The sequence below is a fragment of the Drosophila suzukii genome, chromosome 3, assembly GCF_043229965.1.
Source record: "Drosophila suzukii chromosome 3, CBGP_Dsuzu_IsoJpt1.0, whole genome shotgun sequence".
NCBI lineage: Eukaryota > Metazoa > Arthropoda > Insecta > Diptera > Drosophilidae > Drosophila > Drosophila suzukii.
The window spans coordinates 85433936-85453522 of record NC_092082.1 but is presented as its reverse complement, the minus strand read 5'-3'; the positions used below and the strand labels follow the sequence as shown (position 1 = coordinate 85453522).

General features: G+C 40.9%; 1 protein-coding gene across 2 annotated transcripts; it reads left to right on the top strand.

Moving 5' to 3' along the window:
• Nucleotides 1-354: 354 nt before the first annotated feature.
• Csk (C-terminal Src kinase) lies at nt 355-19548 on the top strand. 2 transcript variants are annotated; one of them, XM_065866002.2, is made up of 9 exons: nt 355-964; nt 15113-15657; nt 15730-16472; nt 16536-16755; nt 16814-17082; nt 17145-17306; nt 17366-17561; nt 17632-17718; nt 17778-19548. In XM_065866002.2, exons 2-9 carry the CDS (start codon nt 15292-15294, stop codon nt 17952-17954), a joined length of 2220 nt encoding a protein of 739 aa, XP_065722074.2. In that variant the 5' UTR covers nt 355-964; nt 15113-15291; the 3' UTR covers nt 17955-19548. The 2 variants fall into 2 exon arrangements, with proteins under 2 accessions (XP_065722074.2, XP_036674157.3); XM_036818262.3 differs by lacking the exon at nt 355-964 and adding an exon at nt 8701-9583.
• The last annotated feature ends 39 nt before the right edge of the window (nt 19549-19587 follow it).

Genomic DNA, 19587 nt, shown 5'->3' with positions numbered 1-19587 from the left:
GCAAATATTGGGGCTATTCCTTGAACTAAATTAATCTTGGTACTACTTTAATCAGCTGTTTATCAGGTGTTCTATAAAAAACGTATATATTCGACAATATGGCAAACCGGCGGATAAATATATAAGTACGAACCTACCTATTTGTCAATTATAAGTGATGGTGACTGCAGCCCTAAAATATTTAAATATCAATAATATGGGAACTAAAGTATTGGAGCAGAGATTAAACCCAAACTTTACTTATTCGTTAAAATCCCCCCTTGTTCGAAATTTGAATAAAGCTAGAAAATAGCTACAATTTCATTTGGGCCATTCCTGCACTACCCCCGACTGGTCACACTGCAGACCATCCAAAAAAAGGTTGAACAACACTGACGCAAGATGGCCGCTCTGCTCTCGTGTGAATTTTTTGTTTAAATTAATATCGCCCGTGCTGCGAACTGTTTGAGCAATCGAATTATATTCGAGTGACATGCGTGGGATAAACTAAGGCGGATGCGAGTGCGGATATGCATCAGCATCAGCGGAGAAGGGCCGAAAACAAGGAGAATAGAATCGAAAATTCCACAAAACCAGCAGCAGCAGCCAGGTGTGTGTGCGTGTGTGCGTGAGAGTGCCCGTGCAAGTGTCTGTGTGTATTTATATTCCCGAAATCAAATCGGATCGGTTTGTAAAGGTGGTGCAAATGTTTATAAATATATATATATGCAGAAACACCTTATTATATATGCGTGATAATTCAAATGAAATGTGCATCTGGCTGATGGCTTGAAGCGCCACCACGGGCAGCGCAGTGAGCAGCGACGCGACGCGACGTCGGCAGCGCAGCAGCGTCGGATTGGAATGTTAACGAGGCGGAGCCACAACAACAACAATAAAAACAAAGCAAAACAGACCAACTAACAACAACAACTATAGCTGAAATCCAATCCAGAAGGAAAAAAAAAACACCATCGAAAATCGGGTAAGCCATATGGTTTTTAGTATTCCCCTGTTTTTTTTGGGGCTACTTGTTTTTGAGCCCGTTTTAAGGACTCCGCCCAACGCCCTTTTTTTGCAGCGTCGCGCTGTCTGCTTCCTTAATACACTTGTCCTTGTCTGTGTGTGTGTGTGGGGGGTAGCGTGTGTGGGTGTGGGTGTGAAAGTGACGAAAGCTTGCGAGAAAAGGATAACGCAACTCGACAAACAAAAAAGTACCGAAACACTCTGCAAATATGTAACTTTTGCACAATTCCAAGCCAACAATGATAAACAAATATTGCATAAAACTTTGCCCCTTCATTATGATGATGCGATGAAATTGGCAAAAACAAAAATAAACACACTTAAAGGCGTACAGTACCCACTAGATACAGTGAGCAAAGGAAAAATAAAATTATATAAAATTATTTGGGATAATATAAGAATAAAAATGTATTTAATGTTAGGAATTTTAAACTTTAGTTTGATGTTTTTAAAAAACCATCAAAAGTTCCCCCTACCCCAGTGCGCACTGCCTATTTTTGGGTCAACTATCTGCAGCTTCTTTATATTTGTATTTTAACACTGTTGTCTGAGGTCAACTAGTTGGGCTCCAAAACGAAAGCAAAATCACAAACAAAAAAATCATAATAAAAAAATCACAAAATACTACGCATTTTGGTTCGAATCAAAGCGAAAACAGAAACACGTTTTACAACTTTGCGGCGCGAAATTCGTTGTGTTGTTGTGGAGGTTTTTTGAATAACATATACACATATCTATAAAGATACATATATAGCCAGCAATCGGGCCATGAATGACCGATGCGTACAACAAAACCAACAACAACCACAGTAGTAATTAAAGGCAATAACCGAAGCGTGGCGCATCGTAGTTTTGTTATGGATTTCCGTTCGTATAGTAATGCTCCCTGTGTTGTTGTTGTTTTTGTTGTTGTCTTTCGGTCAGTTTCTGCGTCGTCGGCAAAAATGTTCGTTGGCTGACGTCACACGTAGGCGCCACAAAGCTCCCCAGCCTTCCAACCCCCCACCTCCCAACCACCCCCTCTCTGTATCCCGTTTTTAGGCTTGTTTGTTTGTATATTGCAACATGCGTGGGCGTTATACTCCAGCTGTAGCTGTGTGTGTGTGAGTGAGTACGCTAGTATGTGCGTGTGAGGTCAGTGTTGCGTGAACTTTTCGCATTCGGAGTGTGACTAACTTTTGGCGCCCACTGTATTCAATATTCCCTTTATTGCGCTTACTACGTACTGTATCTGTATCTACCATTTTCACTTGCGCTAATTGCGCCTTTGCATGACCACTGTACTTCGGACCGATTGGAATGCTAATTGGAATTTGCAATTTTAATTAGTCCGATTGGCAATAAAATATTATTTCTAGGGGTGGGCAGGTGAAATTGAGGGATTACCAACTACAATCATTTTTTATACATGCATATAGGTATAAAAAGTTGCATATATCCTCTCTGAAAAGAAGGTATTCAGCAGTGTTTATACCAAAATATATAAAATGCGCTTATAGATCGCACTATATATATTTTTGACTTATTGAACAACTGCCAAAACAGCTTATCTAACTTCTAAATCTTCGGAATTATGTGAGAAAATATCTGAAACACACAAATACTTAAAAATAAAAAATAAGTCCCTTTTATTTTAATACTTTTTTATCAAATTGTTTTTCCCTGATCTTACCATACTTTAAAAATTCTGGCAACCATTAAATCTTATGAAAAACAGAGGAAATAGGGAGCAAGTTTTATCGGGAGAAATATTTACTTTATCTGGAACCGTTGGTATACATTTATATGTTTGACATTCCTTAAGTTATTACTGCTCTCGTTTTTTTATTTGCACCGCCGCACAGTTTCTTTGCATATTTGAGCTTCTTTCTCCCGGTTTTTGTTTGCTTATGCTGCTTTTGTAAGTATTTTTAGCACATATCCCTCGCTTTGATCTACTTGCAAATTTGCTGGGAGAACCGGTGACGTCAGAGGAGCTCCTGCTGGTTTTCTCTAGGCACAGTTCCGACTTCACTTTGATGCTAATTGCTCTGCAAATATGCAGAAAAAATGTAAAAGAGAAAAATCAAGGAAAATCACGAACTGTGCAACTGCAACTGCAAACGCCCGAATGCGAAAGAAACAATAAACATTTTGATGTCTACATTTTTGCAACCAACTGATTCGATAGCGGCAACAAATTGCCTGGAAACGGAGACGAAAAGTAAACATGCAAAAGGAAAACTATTTGCCATACAAGTCGTGGAAAAAATAGAGAGAGTAGGGGGAGGGAGGGGTATCTGGTGAACCAATAATGGGGGAATTAATTAACATGGCCAGCGGCGGCAATTAGACCAAATAAACGAAACAGAAAGGAAATCGATCCAAGCCACAAAGCTATAGCTCCAATGTTACTGGATGTGTGTCTTTCAAACTGCGATCGCATTGGGCTCGAGTCTCCGATGTCACAAACTGCACTGCAGATAATATCTGAAATTAGTAAGAAAACTGGCAGGTGTTTTTTGGGTATATATTTATAAACAATACTGTCCGATTGGACAATACGAAATTGGGTTAAAGGATTTTATTTCCATGTCGGATTATGAAAAATGTATAACATTGAGCCAAAGCGGTATTTTTAAAACAAATAATACAATATTTTTGGTATTTCTAAGAATCTTATAAATAAGTTTCATCCAATATATTTAAAAATTTTATCCATGATATATTTCAAACTATAAATTTTTAACAAATTTATTAGAAACCCTCTTCTACAAAGATGTTTTTTAATCCGTTTATAAAAAAAACTGAATAACCTATCCAAAATCTACTACATATTTTGATAATAATATATTAGTAACCAAAAAAAATATTTGAATAATAATAAAAACACAATTGTAAACCTTTTCCTTTTTAATACTAAGTTTTCGGACCTCAAAAAAATGTTTTGAGTACTAGCCCCCATTAAATCTATTAAATTAAATACCGAATAATTATTTTAATTGCTTATTATCGCTGTTATTATCTTAAATAAATAGTATTAATCGTAATTAAATTTTCGGTGTAAAAATTGGCGACCGCAGTGTGACTTACTTTTGGCCAAAAGCGAGACCGCAGCACAAACTTGAAGCGCCAAAATTGGCCTAATGAATTGGGCAACACATGTTTTGATTTTATTTACACTGGAGCAGGGGCTTTGAAAAGGCAAAATTATTGCAATGGTGGCCAAAAGTGCAGCAGGTGGGCGATCGCATGCGAGCGACTGGTTTTTATCGCATGCTATTTCAGTTGGCCGATAAAGAGAAGAAGCCGGCTCACAAACACGAAGAAAATCAAAGCTTGGCAAGAGCTCTTTCTCTCTCAGGGGTTTTTTGTTTTTTTTTTATATATATCGTGACTCAGTCTCGGCGGCAACTTCGTGCAGCGGTTTTCAGTTGAAAACTTGCAGGCAAAGCGCGCGGTCGCGTTTAAATTTGAAAAAAAAATATATAACAAAAATCGCTCGCCACGCATGCGCAGCTCATCATCGCGTGTGTGCGAATTAGCCAACAAAAATTCAATCGATTGCAATTGGCTTTTTGCAATATATAATAACAATAAATTATGATGAGGGTATGCAAAGTGGCCTTTTGATAATCCAATTCGTTGAGTGCAACACAAAAGGCAGACCGTGAATGATCGTGATGTAACGGCGCGAATTCGTATTGCTGATATCGCCACATTGTAATAATTAATTATACAAGCGCGAATAATTTTTGTTTGTATTTTTTCGGCATTCGGGGGGGTAGCGCCTCAAGGAAGTGATTTATGCCAAAATTATTAACAAAGTGCAAAGAAAGTGAAATACAAAAAAAAGGGGGATTGAAATGAGCTCCCTTTGACTTTATTTTTGATGGATTTGATTTGATCGTTGTATATCTTTAAAATATATGTTTATTTTGAGATTTTGTATCTGGTGGCGCAATGACCTTTGTGTGCTTGGCTTTTGATTTGTTTCCCAAGCTGGGAATGTGCGCTTAATTATGGCTTTTGGTCAGATGTATCGGACATTAGTAGCAATCAGTGTTTGAATGTGGCCGTGGTTAATTCAATGTTGCTCAAGGCAGGCACAGACGAAACTCAAAGATTGTTTAAGGTGGTTAAAATGGGATTAAATCGAAGATTAATTAGCTAGTAATAATAAATACAATATATTAGGGTTATGTATTTCATAAATACCAATTAAGAATTAAGCGAAATAAAGTAACTGAAAGATTTAAAGTTTTATATTAATTGGAATTTCATTAACTACCTTTCTAAAATGTTAGTATTTAGCAATTCAATTTAAACTTAACTTTTTCGCCAATTCGTGTAACTTTTTTTTCGTGTGCAACTGATGAAGACGATCACCTCGCTGCATATTTGATTGTTTGAAAGTCTCGAATGAAAGTGCCTTGGCAGCATGTTAACTCCTCTTCAATCCTCCCCACCCCTTGATGGATAGTTTTCCCCGGGCCAACTTCAATCACAGAGTGCTAATTGTTTTCTCAGGTCGCCGCGAATTGAATTCCCCCAGCTCCATTACTGCAATTTCTTCGCTATTCTTTCATTCTTCTCGCTCTCTAACTGCACATTTTAATCCCAGAGATCCCCGAGATCCCAGACATCCCAGATGCAACTACCATGGACCGCAGCTGATACCAAAATTGCATGAATCACTCGGCCTAAACCCTCTGCGCAATCGATTTGCACGCTAATTTTGGCGACGTGCAGACATTTTCGACTTTGACAAAATAAAAACCGGAAAAAAAGATAGATACAAAAAAAAAAAACATTGTAGGCTGAGATGGCGTGTCGAGGCATTTTCAATTTTCCAGCGCATTAGTCATCGCACCGCTCTAATCGGCCAAAAAAAAAAAAAACTACAAAAACCGGGGCCTTAAACTGTAACTAGTTTTCGCCAATGCTCTCTGAATGGGAAACTAATCCGCCAAAACGTCATCCTGAGCGAATTCGAGTCGAAATCTCTGGGCTCTCCAAGCTGGCTGGACCGAGTGAAAGTGGACAAAACACAAAAAAAAATACTACAATTTCAACTGCAGACGCGTGAAACAATTTTTTATGTATTTTTCTTGGCTCTGTACACGGCTTTTATGTGTTTTCCATCCACTTATTCAATTTGCCATTCACTGCACACAAGTGAAGACGAGCTTAACCCTCTAAGCAGACCCCCTTGTTCCCCTGCTCTTAACCCTCCAATGGCCAATGGCGCATTTCATTTTTCATTCCGCAACTCTTGGACTGACTACTGACTCTCTTCATTTTCTTTTAATGCGTGCCTGGCACGTTAAAATAATTGTAAAACTTCAGTTATTAATTAAGGCCCCCGGAATGGTCAGAAACAATGGCGAATGCTAAATGCTCTTGGTTGGTCTCAACGTAAATTGCTTGCCATTCGGGTTTTTTGTTTTTAGTTAGTATATTGAGAAACTTTCACTAACTGCTTGCCAAAATGATATATGCAACAGGTACTGCAGCCGTCGGCTATATAAAACCGATTCGATACGATCCTATACAAACGGAGCTGTGAAACCCGAGCGTTCCGAGGATATCCGGAGAAGCTAACTTACGCATTTCGACCAGCTCCACAAAAACCAGGCCCATTGTTTTAAAGCTTTTCACTTTGCTTATTGCCCAGTTTGTTTCACTCGACGGCTTAGATTTTTGGCCTTTATTTTGATTCGACTTTTTGTGGCTTTGGGCTCTTGCCTTTTTATTTTGCATTTCGTCAGCAGCAGCGACAGAAACTCGTTGTGTCATACATAATTCTGTTATTGTTTTATTTAATTAGTTTTTGTGTTTTTTCATGTCTTTTTGGGTGCGCTTCTTCATTAGCCAACCGAACGCTTTTCCCAACACTTTTCGTGCGTAGAATTTCATTTGGCCCCGGTTCCTTTGTGGGTCATGATAAGCACTCACTTTCCACGTGCCCAATTCTGGGCTCATTTGCATAGTTAATTGTGGGTTGACATTTGCTCAGGAAAGTTCTCAGCCAGCCGAAGAAAGTGAAGATGCAGAAAAAGTGGTCGGGATCGCAAATAAGAGATATAAAAGATCTTACTGATCTTATTGAATTAAAAAAAATGTAAATGTGTTTTTATAGCTAAAGTACCCATTTCAAAATCAGAAGATCTTTACTTATCAAACTAAAAAATGAGACCCTTCTTGTAAAAGACATATTTTTCTTACAACCCCTAAAGCGAACATTTTGTCGAGTTATTATCATCGACCCACCGTCTTTTTTAAAATTTATTAAATGTTTTTTTAATAACTAAAGTATCTATCGAAGTTAAAAAGCTCCTAACTATAGAAACCATGAAATAAAACCCTTCTTATAAACGATCTCCTTCTCTTTTACACCTAAACCCATAAATTTTCCGAGTAATTAGCAGCCCCATCTTGCTTACAACTATATCCCATTATCCGGCCCCGTATATCTTCTTCCCTCCACTGACTTTCCCAACATTTGGCCACCTGTCTAGGGATAGACAATAGCTCTCTCTGCCCGCTCCTCTGTCGACGTCGACTGCAAGGTTCCCACGCCCAAATTATTTGCACAATATGTAGCCAGAGCTCCAGTAAATTCCAATTCAATTCAGGCAGTCAGTCAGTCGACTGGTTCGTGTTTTCCCAACCCAGAGAAATAAGGCAACATGGAATGGCAACTGATTTTGGCCCAACCAGCGTTTTTAGCAGTTTGTGGAGCACTCAAAGCCATTGTCGACAATTTCAGTAAGCCGCTGACAAACCGTTAATGTGGCGAATTGACTTGCCAAGGAATGCCAAAAAAAAAGAAGAAAAAAGTATGAGTTAAAATAACATACCTATAGATGCCAAAGAGTTGTTATTATTTAGTGGAGTACCATGATTTTCTCGCAATGAAGTCAATTTCTGTAAAGCTACCTCTGTTTTTTCTTTGTTTTTCTATATCTATCCAGGCCTGGCTTTTATCCCATTTCGCTGTGTTTTTTTTTAGTTTGAATTTTCTCTTTAGAAATTTTCCATTTGCGCTTTTTTGCTAGCCATTATTTGCCCCGGTCGTCGCTTCACTATTGATTCCGCCCAGTTGTCCATGTCCATTGTGGCCATCTCGATGCTGTCCGATACCAAATCGAAGCGCTTACAGAACCTTAATTAGTATTATTACCAACGAAAACAATTTGCCGGCTTTTGTGCAGGACAGACTGGGCATTAGCCTCGATTTCAGTTCTACGATGGGGATTTTTTATTCTGATTGAACTTGGTTTGCTACTGTGCACCAACAATGCCATTAGAACTACCTTATATTTTCACTCAGAAAAAAATAGATATTGAAATTGGAAATTATATAGATGGTAATTGGAAAGTACGTGGAAAAAAATTCTAGGGGATTTCTTAGATGGGTACATATCATGTTTCCTTTCTTTTAAGAATTAAGAGAAGTTCCACTCTTATAAAAGTTAAGCCAGGGATATTGCTTCTCAGCGATCTAATCAAAATCAAATTCTAGAAACAGTTTACTCTTATAAAAGTTAAACCAGGAATATTAGGATATCACGATCAGATTAAAAACTAGAAAATAAATTCTGTGCTTTCAATGTTCATATTTCAAATGGTGTGGTTCTAGAATTCTAAAAGTTAAATCAGGGTTATTGCGCCATCAAGATCATATCTTAGGTTAAAGCAATATAATAAACCAATCCAAAGGTGAACTACCACCCAAAGTGAACGCAATGCGGGAACATGGTGACAACAATTAAGATAACCTGCGATGGCGTCTTCATCCAGTCCAACTCGTACCTCATGCCCTCGTCTCCTGCCAGCGGAGCAGGTGCAGCAGGATCGTCCTCCTCGGATCACGTACTGAAATCGGCATCCGCGTCGGCATCCTCATCTCCAGCCAATTCGAACAACGAGAGTGATAATTCCCAGACAAGCAGTGGCAGTCAGACGGTCTCCAGTGCCAGCAAGCGATCAAATCGATCGGTGGGTCGGAGTCATCGAGGATCGGGATTGGGATTGGGACCCGGTCAGGACACGAGGCGACGCTACTACTTTGGCAGCAAGGACATTTACTGGTGCAAGCAGAGCAGGGAGTCATCTGCGGCGGGAACAATCTCGGGATCGGGATTGGGATTGGGATCGGGATTATCGCGCAGCGCCAGCAGTGTGACCCACAAGGAGGCAAACACCCACGCCACCCACACTGGTGGTCAGGTGATCTCCCGAGCTCGTCGCAAGCCCATCCTCCTGTGCAGCAGCCTGAGTGCCGCCTATGCTCCTCCTCGGCGGCGGGAGTTCTACTTCTGCGACAAGTATGCACCAAATCCTGGAAGGAGTACGCCCACCACTACACCCTCTCCTTCATCTGCCAAAAACGAATCCTCCCCGCCCATCGACGCCCGTCTGCTGAACTTTCTGCGGTGCGCACATCGAAAGTTCCAGGCGGCCAAAACCAAATCCGAACTTCAACAGACCAAAGACCAAAGATCCTCGGGAAATTCCCGGGAGCGGACAAAGAAAAACGGACAGCAGACTTCCCGCTCTCTGCCGCCCATCGCCAACTCAGAGGAGTGGTTCGGTTAGTACACAACTAGATATTTGAAATCAAAAAAAAAAAAGAATCTAAAACATAATGAAAAATAAATTATCTAAAAAGTATAAAAAAGATTTCCCTATGTATAATATAAAGTTAATAGCACTTTTTTCTAAAACTTAAAAGAGTAATCTACTCTACAAAAAAATTATTTTCAAATTAAGTAAATTTACTGAACCATTTTTTATAAAATTAAAAGAATCTTTGACCGTATATTTCTTCTTAAACGGAAATTTCCTAAACAAATTATGTTGCAAAATAAACTGCCGGGCCTTTCAAGTTATCATTATTATTTTAAGGCACTCAAGAACTTTGTTTCAGTTTAAAGAACTTAGATAACTTTTAGAAACAAGTTCTTTGTAAACCCTACAAATTCATGTCACCAACTTAGCCCTGCTCCCAATTGTTGCCTATGGTGTTGCAAGCATTACGCAGATTGTGTTTCAAGCCCCTCCAAGCGTCCAAATTCTCTTTCCGCTCGCTGACATTGGGCTGGGGTATTGGATTATTATGGTCTAACCGTTGGGCAATAACTGGTGTCCAGTTGCGGCTGCTCCAAGTTTTTGTAGAAGGAGAAGGGCCATATAGCCGCAGAATGGGCCACCACCTCCAACTCCCCGCTCAGGGTCAACCACATGAGGCAGCTAACCGTGTAATTAGCAGATCCATGTACCTGTGTTTCTGTGTTGTTTTTTTTCTTCACAGGTGTAGTCTTCCTTCTTCCTGCTTGCGGTTTTCCTGCTGCTCATCGCCTCGCATGCGATATGCAAATTTCCGAGCACCGGCGAAAAGCAACCATCACACGCCATTCATGAGCGCCTCGCGTTCCATTCATGGCTTTTTCCACCCATATTTTCCCTACCTTTTGGGCCCACGAAACCCAGCGACTGACTGACTGACTGACTAAGGTTACCTTTCTTTCGGCCTGCACTTTCCAACTGTAGGCGAAAAACACAATGGCCCAGGAACCACCGGCAACTGTTGACTGACTTTGTGCAGGAATGATTGTCTGGCAGTGTGTATTTACCTGTCGTTTCAGTACCCCACCGTTTCCCCCTGAACAAAAATGCAAAAAATAGTGTGAGAATGTCGGAAACTTGGTCCCCTTCCACCGCCATGGTTGCTCTATATATATAGGTATTTGTTTATTATAAGACCGCGCCATGGGGTAGTGCCATTATTCACAGAAATTGGCAAGGCACAGGTGGAGAAACATCGCACCTTGGAATTCATGTACTATATTTTCTTTATGAGGTATTTTTATTCGGAAAAGTAAACTGGGTAAAAAGAAAAGTGAAAACTGTTTTAGTTGACATGACATGCTACAATATAATATGACAAATGTTAAAATGAATTTTGAGGACTTCATCATAATATATGGTTATTTCCATGATGTTAGATTATTTCTTACTGATTTTCATACAGTGTACTTACATCTCCGGTTTCCAAGTTTTCTTTTTCCTTGTTATTTTTGAGGAGTGTGTGTGTGTTCTGCACTAACTCAAACAATAAGGAAGCTCTACAAAAGATTCTCACATATGTGCTTGTTAGCTCTATAGGTGTTGAACTGTTTTCTTTTCCCCAAGCTCCCTCTAACACACGAGTTCTTCTTGAGTCTTGAAGCCCAAGGGTGGAATCGTCGGGTTGTCAGCCCAACCAGAACTTGAACTGGTGGCAGACAGAGCTTTCATTAGCTAACTTGGTTGTTCGGGGGGATTAAATGAAATAGTTGGGCATTAACTACTAGTCCCAAACGAGAGTCTTTAGGTCTTAAAAGCGGAATTAGTGTAAAGAGAATAATTTCATTAGAGTGCTAGGGAATGCAGTGGAGCTAATGGATCTGTAGATCACGTAGGAAAATTTTGTGGTCTTAAGGTTTACCCCTTAGTCCTTTTAAAATTTACTTGCTAGATTTAGAAATTAACAAGAAATTAGAAAATGAAATATAAACATTTTTAAGAATCAATTTACCATATTAAGAACAGACAACAACCATTTTGAGAACTGTAGCTTTTGGATAATGGTTGATTCTTAGTAGGTAGGGGTAAGTTGTATATATTTAGGTTGGTTATTGAAAGATGTTAAAATGGTTTTTGAAGCATATATATATATATATATATGGGATATATCCCATTTTTTGTCAAATTTTCCGCAGTGCATTAGCGTTGCTTTGGCTAATTAGTATTACCTCATCGAGTCAGTCGGATTACTGCGCATTTCATTTGACTTTTGCTCAACACCCACAACCAGTGCACAGTGCATTGCAAAAGTATACGTACCCGCACGATATGTGTGCGTTGAACTGCTGCCAATGGCCAATGAATCATTCAATTTTATTGTATGCCTTTCAAACCTTTGGAAGCGCTTTTTGCACTCATGTCCGGCAGATCGCTGTCGTTAAATTTAACTTTGTGCATTTTTTAATGATTATTATATTTGGAATATTTCAGCAAAATACACAAATCTCCATTTTCATGTTCATCCGTCAGGCATTGTTTTTTGTTCATTTGTGTGTTTTGTTGATTTATATTTGGTGAGCGTGTTTCCACCTCCCTTCTTTTATTTACCTTTTTGTTTACGAATTCCAAAGGTAGTTTATGTTCGTTTCGCTTCTACAGCTCTTCGCCAACTTATTAATTATTTGTGGTGATTTTGTTTGGGGTTTTGCAAGTACGGCAATGTTTTTTTGTTCATTATTTACACTTGGTATTTATCTTGCCAAAGCCACAGGTGTGTGTGTGTGGCAACACCTGTCGATACCTAGAAGATTTTACCTAGCACGCACATGCAAAGTTGTAGATGTTAAATCGACAGGTGCGGGGGAATACTTATGTACATATATCTAGTAATTGGCCTGTCACCGGCGTTGACTAATCAAAGGCTCCTCGGAGTCGAGTCACTCCCAGCGATGACAGCTCGAGTGGGCTTTGGCTTTACATAAGATTATAAGCGGCACTTTACAATCAGTACTTTGTGTTTACACCCTGGAAGTGGGGGTATTGTGGATTTGGTAAAGCAGGAAAGTAGAGACTACCGACTTTTCAAAGTCTACATAAACAGTTTTGAAAAGTTTTGTATGCAATTCGCTAACTTCTATATAAGCTTTTCATATTAATCTTAAAAAACCATTTTTCTAGTTTAAAAAATCATTTTAAAAGGAAGTATTCCGAAAAAAGTGTATAAAATCTTCGGTTTACAGATCTTTTACAATTATATTTCTTCTTCCTGTGACTCACTCTCTTGGGAGTTGAGTTGCGTGGGATAAGAATGGCTCAGTTCCAATAATACATGATTCTTTTGAAGTCAAGGTCAAGACTGGAGCAACGGAAGTCCTCGTACTTTAATCGGGCTCAAAAAACAAGAGAAAAACACAATTATCGTACAACTGCGAAGAAAACAAATAAATAAAAACTATTTTTAAATATTCATGGAAAAGATTGACGATTTAAATGTTATGGTTTAAAATCTTTGCTTTTGAAAAGCCATTAAAAAGTAATTTGTTCAGCTGAATCCTAAAATTGTTTATGGTCTACAAATAAAAACAAATATTTTTAAAAGCACAATTTGAATTGATAGTTGTCAAGTGTTCAGCATTGTTATTAGAATATTCAACTTTTGGTGGGTTGGAAAACGATATATCATTTTGTGCAAGCTTCAGCAAAGTTCAGGTTCGATTTATCTTCCACGGATCAGCACTAAATTTCACATTTTGGTCGAACAATTGAAACAATAAGCGGCGAGTACACAAATATAAAGACTATTGTCTGCGGGTGTGACTTCAAAGCTCCGACTCCGGTGAACAGGAAACCGCTGACGAATAGCAATGACTGTGACTGTATTACCGACTGCAATTCCCGAACGGATTCGAGCATTCGAACAGTCATGGTAAACCAATTTAGTGCGATAACCAAAACTTCAGGTCGTTGCGAATGGCGGATGTGACTTCAAATAATTTACGGGCAAGGTCTTGGGGTTTTCGAGAGCGGTAAACTGACCTGCGCGTGCCTCATCTTCCTCCTCCCAATCCTCACCTGACATTCTGTCGCTATTTAAACAATGCCCACGCCTCGACTTCACTCACTCCCACGATATATTCACGTCCCAGAATGAGAATTTAATATGCAAAACGCGTTTCCGCCAAGCGAGCGAGATTCGCTAATGAAATTTGCATAAAATTAAGAAATTAAGCCCCTGGAAGAGGCTTCACTGCCTAAAACAGCGCAATTACAAGTAACGCAAATTCAGCAGGGTAAAAGGTTGGGGAAAAAGGTTGGTAGAACATGTAGCATTTTGGGGATTGGCCAAAACACTTCAAACAAATTTTAGAGAACAAGATAAAAATATACCTTACTATATGTATAAGAAGAATTTATTTAAACCTTTTTTTTAGATCGTGAAAAAGTCAATTAACATTATTATGGCCATATGACACTTGCTTAAAATTCCAAAAAAAAATTACTTTCTTTAACAATTCTTTATTCTACAAAATCAATTTTCTATTTTTTGTGTGTAAAGATTTATGGGAAGTTATAAAGCGGTATAAAACTGACTCATCCCGAATCCAAAATCATGTCCAGGGAAACAGTAGCCCGAACCCTAAAAGTGCGCAATAAACCCGATTTAATTATGCCCGTCACATGCAAATGTTTTACATTTGGCGAGTGGATTCGCTCGGTTCACCCGATCCGATTAACATGCCATTTGTGTCCATTTGAGTCACTGAGTCGGGTTTTGAGTGTCGAGTGTGTTGACCAACAATTATCATTGCGCATCCAAAGTCTCGCTTATGCAATCGCAGCTATTTGCAAACAGACTTAACTGACTTGACTGACTGATTAAATAAACGTGCGTTTGGCCTCCAACCGATCACGATAGCTGGTTGGGCTATGCGGAAAATACAGCTCGATCTATGAATTCATATATGATATATATATATCTATATCGGGGAATCATGTATCAAAAGTGGGAGGTTGTATATTGCAATCTTTCCAAGTTTAATGGGGAATGCGTGTGGAATATTCTATGCCATTTCAATAGATAAGATAATATTGTGAGATCATCCATTAGATCATTATTCCAATGGAAACATGAAATAAAATTCTATAGATATAATATAATCGTCAGATATTAAAACTTGTTAGCACTAAAATACAAATTCTATAGATATAATTGTCAGATATTAGAACTTGATAATTCTAATGTAATGTAATTCTAAGTAAGAAAAATTTCGATCGTAATTTGGAATTATAATACTAAATTGTGTGAAAAATGTAATTATTATCACTCTATCCGATCGATTGCATAATTGTGTATGGGTCCATAAAATAAGTTACATATTTGACCAGCTGATTGCCATGGTAATAAATAATATAATTAACGAAGATAACATTGTCAATATGTGTTGTGCGCAGGTGTGATAAGATTAGATGCTTTTGGCCTCATTATATCAGCAAATAACATCATCGAGTGATAAGAAACAGAGTAATGTTTGAATTCATTTTGGTTTTTTTGCAGACGAGGAAGCCGTAGACAGGGAGAAGAACCAGAAACCCAAGCAGGAGGAGATCGAGAACGATAAGGACAAGGAAAAGCAACCCCTCTCGAGGAAGGCGTCCGGCGAGGGTGATCTGATCACCGTTGAGATCAAGCAGGGACCGCTGAGGAAGCAGACGGCAACCACCACCGGCACGGTTATGAACAGCCACGCGACCGCCACGCAGAACGGACAAACCACGGTCGTTGGACACCATCGCGGATTCTCGCAGCCCTCGGTGACGGTGGCCTCAGCAGCGGCGACGGGCAGCACAGCCGGCGATCCATGGTTCCTGCAGACCACCGGCCACCAGATGCCGCCCACCGCCCCTTTGCGGCACAACAAGCGTCCTGCCCCCCAGCCAAATGCGGTTTTGGGAGCGGGATCAGGATCAGTAGCGGGTGCCAGTGGCCCCACAGCGGTTGGGGCGGTACTGCTCCACCAGCAGCAGCTCAGCCAGTCGCAGCCGCATATTGTGCCGCCCAGCATACCGCCGCACCATCACCACCATCGCGACAACAATGTGGTATGTGTACCGAGTATTCCCATTTATTAAATTGCTCTACTGACATTGCCCTCCTTTTATTTTTTTGTGCAGCATCCCAGCCAGGCGGGCGCGGCCGGCGCATTGCATTTGTCATCGCATGCGCTTAATAGTCATAATTTAATCAGCAGCGCCAGCAATCATTCGCCCAAATCCCCCAGCCAGACGCAGCAGCAACAGCAACAACAGACGACGAGCCAACTGCAACAGCAACAGGCCTCCCACAGCATACTGTCCACGTTTGCGCCCGCCCCCAATCCAATCCAATCCGTTCAGCAGGCGACGGTATCGCAGTCGGTTGCCGGTGGCACTGCCGCCGCAGTGGCCGCCGTTGCCCAGCAGCAACAGCAGCAGCATCTCCAGCTGCTGGCCAATTGTGCGTCCGGCGGAGCGGGTCTGATGTCCTCCTCGCTGAATGCGGCCCAAATGGCCTTGCACGGCGCCAACGAGCGAGCCCTGCCGCCAAAGAGTCTGGCGCTGAGTGGAAGCCAGCACGGCAGCAATATGCTGCTGCACACAGCCACCCAACCGGCACAGGTGTCCTCCCAACCGAACCCGGCGGTGGTGGTCGGTGGCGTTGGCGGCGGCATAAGTGGCAGCGGATCGGCCGGCATGTCCACCTCGCTGCACAGCTTCGACATCAATGGGGGCTGCTCCGCGGCCAGCGGGGTAAATGCGAGCAGCGGCGCGTGGTCCAGTGGCTCCACCTCGGCCATGAACCATGCATCCCTCTCGCCCACAGCGATGGCACCGCAGCAGGGTCGCTCCAGGTGCGAGGTCAAGCTAAATGCCATGCCGTAAGTTTAGAAGTAGTTTACCCCATATATCCTTCTAATCCTTAATGTTTTTCCTTTCCCTAGCTGGTTCCATGGCAGCATAACGCGGGACGAGGCGGAGCACCTGCTGCAGCCCCGCGAGGATGGATTGTTCCTGGTGCGCGAGTCCACCAACTTCCCCGGCGACTACACGCTCTGCGTTTGCTTCCAGTCCAAGGTGGAGCACTACCGGGTCAAGTACCTGGAGAACAAGCTGACCATCGATGATGAGGAGTACTTTGAGAATTTGGGGCAGCTGGTGGCGGTAAGTCATGCAAATATAATGACCTAGATACCTTACTAAATCTATATAATCCCCTTAGCACTACGAGGCGGATGCGGATGGGCTGTGCACTCAGCTGATCAAGTGCTTGCCCAAGCTGGGCAAACAAGAGTTCTGCATTAACTCCAAAGATTTCGTAGACAAGGGCTGGGTGATCCCGGAGGCGGAGCTGCAGCTGCGCGAGAGCATTGGCAAGGGCGAGTTCGGGGACGTGATGCTGGGCATATTACGCAACGAGAAGGTGGCCGTCAAGATGCTGAAGGATGAGGGTGCCGTGCAAAAGTTTCTGGCCGAGGCCTCGGTCATGACGTGAGTTATTACCTAGATCTATCAGTTCATCGCTCTTTCTTAACCTAAAACTTACTTTTCAGCACTTTGGAACATGACAACTTGGTCAAGTTCATCGGCCTGGTCTTCACCAGCAAGCATTTGTATCTGGTTACGGAATACATGAGCAAGGGATCACTGGTTGATTACCTGCGATCGCGCGGACGACAGCACATAACCAAAAAGGATCAAATCATTTTTGCCTAGTAAGTGGTTTTTAGAGAGATCCTCTTGTAAATCATTATTAACCATTGTTCTTAAATAGCGACACTGCCTCTGGAATGGAGTATCTGGAAGCCAAAAAGGTTGTGCATCGCGATCTGGCTGCCCGCAATGTTCTCATCTCGGAGGACTGTGTGGCCAAGGTATCGGATTTCGGTTTGGCACGCGAGGAATGCTACAATCTAGACGTTGGCAAGCTGCCCATCAAATGGACGGCTCCCGAGGCTCTTAAAAATGGGGTGAGTTCAAGTGACTGAGCGCCCAACTGTTGCATGTCAACTAATGTCTATTATCTTCTCTCCACTTTAGCGCTTTTCCAACAAATCCGACATGTGGAGCTTTGGCATACTGCTATGGGAAATCTACTCCTTTGGACGCGTGCCTTATCCCAGAATTGTGAGTGCCAATCTGAGACTATATCAGATAATTAACTAACTACTTATTGTCCATTCCAGCCATTAGCCGATGTGGTAAAACACGTGGAGGTGGGCTACAAAATGGAAGCGCCGGAAGGCTGTCCACCGGAGATCTACGAAATGATGCGCCAGGCCTGGGACCTCAATCCCGCCAAGAGACCCACATTCGCAGAGCTCAAGGTTAAGCTGCAGCTGCTGAACAATGCCACGGCGTGAGGAGACACCGCGGTACGGACGCCAGTGCGATAGGGAAGAACTAAAGTGGATTGTTCATTGTGACCAGCTGTTGTCATCAACGAAGCCAGGGGCAGAGCCAATCCCTGCCAGAAATGCGCCATGCGCCAGATCCAAAGCTGAAACTGACATATGACGACACCGACGACACTGAACGCAACAATTTTTCGTACGATTATATACATACATGAATATATATATAACTACTTTACAACAATTTATTTACATATATAATTTATGGAGTAAGTTTTGTAAGCCTAAGCGAAGAAGGAACCCAACACAATCAAGCAATGTTAGTGAGTTGCGCCAGCTTCCGACATACAACATTAATTAATAACCAACCGAACGGACTACGGAAAATCGAGAGGAGAGGAGGAAGAGCAGCTGCGTAGCCTACCTACTACTACCTTTAACTACCAACTACCACAATATTATGTGTTATGTGTACACTGTAACTTGTAACTGTAGCTATTTATTAGTTAACTCCTTGGTTCGGACTCCATTGTAACATTTATCTTCTGGGTTCGTGACCACCACCCACGTCTGTATCTTTATGTTATAGAATACGCATACATATGAGCGCGGGAGCCTCTTTAGCGGGGCAGCCTGTCTAACGCAATTGTTTATAGAATGTTTTCCATTTTGAGATCGTAGAAACGCCAGGTTTTTTCGAGTTCCGCACTCCTTCTGTTAACCGTTTCTGTTTGTAGCACAAAACTGAGAGATGACCACAAAGAACTTGTCCAACAAGTCGTTGGCAAAGAGATCACGCCGAGAATTAGTTAAATTTAGTTACATTTATTTGTATTAAAAATCAAAATAAAAAAAACTATAAATTATGCAAAATGAGCAAGCAAAACCTAAGCAAAAATTAACGAAGGCGGCTGCGGCCACGTGTCCTTAAACTCAAAAGAAAGTAAAGAAAAGTAATGAGAAAAACACTTGTGAAAATATGCATTACATTAAAACTTCTACATATAATACAATACACATTAACTACGTATTTAGCATATGAATCGATTAATAATATTACATAAATATAAATTATTACGCGCAAAGTTCGTGGATTTGTTCATTATTCGGTCCATTCTTCTAAAAAAAAAAGGAATCTCCTTCTCTGTACTCTAATCGAACCGATGCAGCTAGCGGAAAGGCAAAGGAAAACTGTAATTTATTTTTTAAAACGTACCCCGTAATTTACTTAATGCCTAATTAATATTTTAGTGTTCCCCATAAGAAACTTGTACATTTATGCTTTTTAATTTCCGATCAAGCGGCAGCTACCTTGCTTTAACACTTAATTTTAGTATATTTTATGTAAAACACACACACACCTAATACACAACACCCCTCACAAACACACACACACGTCCACATCGCATACATTTAATTAATTTTAAAGTTATTATTTTTTTAAAAACACATCAATCAATATTGTAAAAGAAAGTTCTATGCTAGCGAAGCCCCGGAGAAAGCAACACAAATTTGCACCAATACACAAAACTTAAACGAGGTGATTAAACGAATGCGGAGAGTTCTACAACTTTTAATAAAAGTACAGAATATGAGCATGAAATGGAATAAGCGTTTCTTTTTTAGTTTATCAGACAATAAA